This window comes from Cebus imitator, unplaced genomic scaffold (assembly GCF_001604975.1).
Source record: "Cebus imitator isolate Cc_AM_T3 unplaced genomic scaffold, Cebus_imitator-1.0 Scaffold203, whole genome shotgun sequence".
In the NCBI taxonomy this organism is placed as follows: domain Eukaryota; kingdom Metazoa; phylum Chordata; class Mammalia; order Primates; family Cebidae; genus Cebus; species Cebus imitator.
The window spans coordinates 332,013-336,419 of record NW_016107518.1 but is presented as its reverse complement, the minus strand read 5'-3'; the positions used below and the strand labels follow the sequence as shown (position 1 = coordinate 336,419).

The 4,407-nt window shown below is 47.8% G+C and overlaps 1 protein-coding gene across 5 annotated transcripts in view; it reads left to right on the top strand.

Moving 5' to 3' along the window:
* The window catches only part of LOC108317481 (snurportin-1), a 41,965-nt gene that overhangs the window by 18,818 nt on the left and 18,740 nt on the right, over positions 1–4,407 (top strand). For all 5 annotated transcript variants that reach the window (XM_017547986.2, XM_037745525.1, XM_017547984.2 and 2 more), the window contains exon 3: positions 1,639–1,783. In XM_017547986.2, coding sequence (XP_017403475.1) covers positions 1,639–1,783 — 145 coding nt within the window. The remainder of the gene's footprint in view (positions 1–1,638; positions 1,784–4,407) is intronic.

Here is a 4,407-nt window from a genome sequence, read left to right as displayed (position 1 = left end):
TGCCTTAGCACTGAAGAAATCAAGTGTTGGAGGTTATGTGATATTTCCAAATCACTTTGAAACAATTAGGTTCCAAAAGATTCTTTTTTTTTTTTCGTTTTCAGTTCCCCAAACTTCGTAGCATATGTCATTTTAAAACAAGATGATGATAAAGGGAAACAATAAATAAAATATATTAAATTGTAATCTAAGTGGCCTTTTTTGAAAGTTAGACAGGAACTGGAGAAAGGCCTGGCTTTTCAGAAAGCTATATAAGCTAGGCATAGTGGCATACACCTGTAGTCCCTACAAAAAAATGTTGTCTTTAAAAACAAAAAAGGTGTGGGCTGGGCGCAATGGCTCATGCCTATAATCCCAGCACTTTGGGAGGCTGAGGTGGGCGGATCCTGAGATCAGGAGATTAAGACCATCCTGGCTAACATGGTGAAACCCTGTCTACTAAAAATACAAAAAATTAGCTGGGCATGGTAGCATGCACCTGTAGTCTCAAGTATGCGGGAGGCTGAGGCTGGAGAATCGCTTGAACCTGGGAGGCGGAGGTTGCAGTGAGCTGAGATAGTGCCTTTGTACTCCAGCCTGTGTGAGAGAGCAAGACTCCATCTCAGGGAAAAAAAAAAAAAAGTGTGTAAAGCAGAAATTTCCAGAAACTGTCCTTGCTTTAGACTTCTCACTGCATCTTAGTGGCTCTTTTCTTCTACCCCTGGGGTCTTTGGATGAGGTGTCTGCTAGGCAGGAAGGTGTCAGCTCCCATCTGGGATGGGATGGGATAGGGGTGAGATCAGCCTTTCCAGCTAGTGAACCTTAGAAATTTCTTTTTTTTTTTTAAGACGGGCTTTCACTGTGTTGGTCAGGCTGGTCTTGAACTCCCGACCTCAGGTGATCTGCCTGCCTTGGCCTCCAAAGTGCTTGGATTACAGGCATTAGCCACCACGCCTGGCCTTACCTTGGAAATTTCTTTAGCTATTTTAGGAAACTCTCAGGAAGGCTCAGTGTATTCAGAGGGGGTTTCCCTACTTAGGATTTTGAGGAGGCAGTCACTGGTTAGCCTTGCAAAGGAGATTCCATCTTTTTTTTTTTTTTTTTTTTGGAGACGGGGTTTCACCATGCTGGCCAGGAAGGTCTCGATATCTTGACCTTGCTATCCGCCCGCTTCAGCCTCCCAAAGTGCTGGGATTACAGATGTGAGCCACCGCACCCGGCCCTAGATTCCATCATTTCTTACTTCCGCTAGAATCCCCAAGTTGCTCCCAAATTTGGAGCTTTTGAATTAAATGTGTCACATTGTAGGGCATCTTCCTAGAAGACATAAAGACCTGCCCTGGCCAAACATGGTGGCTCATGCCTCATAATCCCAGCAGTTTGGGAGGCCGAGGCAGGCAGATCACTTGAGGCCAGGAGTTGAGACTAGACTGGGCAACATGGTGAAATCCCATCTCTACAAAACTGCGAAAATTAGCCAGGCATGGTGGTGTGTGCCTATAGTCCCAACTACTCTGGAAACTGAAGTGGGAAGATCACTTGAGCCCAGGAGGTCGAGGCTGCAGTGAGCTGAGATTGCACCACTCCAGCCTGGACAACAGAGCGATAACCTGTCTCAAAAAAAAAAAAGATCTGTCCTTATGCCTTTTTTCCTTCCAGCAAGCGGCTGGATTACGTGAACCATGCCAGAAGACTGGCTGAAGATGACTGGACAGGGATGGAGAGTGAGGAGGAAGATAAGAAAGATGATGAAGAAATGGACATTGACACTGTCAAGAAGTTACCAAAACGCTATGCTAATCAAGTAAGTGGTCCGGAGAAGATTAGACCCAGCTAATCTTATTCCATTTTCTATGCAGTCAAAGCCCACTGAAATCAACGCTGTCATAAAACAGGAACTGCAAAGAACATGCTGATATATGCAGAGCATATGGAACGTAAGGAGAGGGGCTGACAGTGCTGTGACTGACTAGGAATCACTGGAGTCTGTGGGTAGAGGGGTTTGGGAACCGCTAGCCCATGCTGTTACCAAAGCCTGCCAGCCCACTGCAGAAAGCCCCTGAGCTGTTGACAGAGTAACAGACTCCATATCCTTGTGATTTTTTCAGTTGTCACTGCACAGCTGTTGTGGATTGGGCCTGCCCAGCCTACCACTGGCTCCTGCCACTTCCCTGGGTGGTAGAATCTTTCCCAGGCAGTGCTCTATGAGGCCAGTCTTGAAATTTCACACTCAGGTGGTGGCAGGTGGGAAGTACAGCTGCCCTTGAATGAAGTGAGCCTGCCCAGCCACTCCAGCCCAGCCAGCTGGCCAAGGTGAGGTTCAGGCCATGGAACAGCAGATCAGTATAATCAACCTGACTCAGTGCCCTTTTAGATCCAGAGAGGAAACCAACATGGCTGTGGTGGCACAGGGAAACAGGCGTGGAGAGAGACTGTCCTTGTGTTCCAGGCAGCTCAGGTATTCCAGAAAGCAGGGTGTGGGTCCAAGCTGGGGCAGGGCTCTACCCTGCTATCATGTACTTGTGTCTAGAACCCATGTCTTGTCATCTCAGAATTCTCCCCTGCCTTTAGAATATGGTTCCTGGGGCTGAGTGTGGTGGCTCATACCAGTAATCCCAACACTTTGGGAGGCCAAGGTGGGAGGATTATTGAAGCCAGGAGTTCAAGACTAACCTGGCCAACATAGTGACACCCCATCTCTTTTTTTTTTTTTTTTTTGAGACTAAGTTTCTCTCTTACTGCCCAGGCTAGAGTGCAGTGGTACAATCTTGGTTTACTACAATCTCTGCTTCCTGGGTTGAAGCAATTCTCCTGCCTCAGTTTCCTGAGTAGCTGGTATTACAGACGCCTGCTACCACGCCCAGCTAATTTTTGTACTTTTAATAGAGACAAGGTTGACAGGGTTGAGGTTGGCTCAACCATGTTGGCCAGGATGATCTCGCACTCCTGACCTCAGGTGATGCACCCACCTTGGCCTCCCAAAGTGCTGGGATTACAGGCATGAGCCACTGTGCCTAGTGAGACCCCATCTCTTAAAAAAAAATGAGAATATAGTTTTTGGGTACACTCCCATAGCCCCTTTCTTTACCTCAAATATAGTACAGATCAGATGCTCTCTGGGTGTGGTGGCTCACGCCTATAATCCCAGAACTTTGGGAGGCCGAAGCGGGTGGTTCATGAGGTCGGGAGTTCGAGACCAGCCTGGCCAACATGGTGAAACCCCATCTCTACTAAAAATACAAAAATTAGCCAGGCCTGGTGGTGGGTACCTATGATCCCAGCTACTTGGGAGGCTTAGGCAGGAGAATCACTTGAACCCTGGAGGCAGAGGTTGCAGTGAGCCAAGATTGTGCTACTGCACTTAAGCCTGGGTGACAGAGCAAAACTCTGCCTCAAAAAAAAAAGAATCCTCTGTGACAAAGTACAATTCAATTTTGTTCAGTAAGCATTACTGAAAGACCTGCTCTGTGTTAAGGTATGACATGGGAAGGTAGACGTGAACCACACATAGCCCCTGTACTCCTAGAATAGGTGTAGAAGATGATTTGTGCTGTAAAAGAGCGTGATTCCTTCCAACCAGGGCAGGAGTGGGTGTGAAATCAGAGAAGGGTTGGTGAAGGAAGAGGCAGTCATGATGGCTGGGTAGGACGTTAATAGACAGATGTGCAGAGAATTGTTGGTGAAGGAAAAGCAGTCTTGACGGGTGGGTAGGACATTAATAGACAGAAGTGCAGCTCATTCTAGGGTATTCTGGGCAGTGGGAACAACAGGCTGAGTGTGAGGCCCGGAAGCAGGAAAGGAGTATATGGTGTGCTCGGGAGCAGTTTGCAGGCCAGTTAGGGTGGAGCGGCCTAGAGTTGGGGGAAGGAGTATGGCAGAAGAGATGTAAAGGGCCTCAGAAATATGTGCAGGGGCCGGGCGTGGTGGCTCACTCCTATAATCCCACCATTTTGGGAGGCTGAGGCCAGGAGTTTGAGACCAGCCTGGCCAGCATGGTGAAACCCCATCTACTAAAAATACAAATATTAGCCAAGTATGGTGGGCACCTGTAATCCCAGCTACTCAGGATGCTGAGGCAGAGAATCACTTGAACCTGGGAGGCGGAGGCTGCAGAGAGCCGAGATTACAACACTGCATTCCAGCCTGAGCGACAACACTAGCCTCCATCTCAAAATATATATATATGTGCAGGGAGGCCAGGTGCAGTTGCTCACACCTGTAATCCCAGCACTTATGGAGGCCAAAGCAGGAGGATTGCTTGAGGCCAGGAGTTCAAGACCAGCCTGGGTAATATAGGAAGACTCCATCTCTATGAATAATAAAAAATAAATGAAATAAATAAAAAGGAAATGTTGCCAGGTGGAATGGAAGAACCTAGCAGTGGACTGGATATGAGAGGCGGTATGAGCAGTGGTCAAGGCTGTAAGC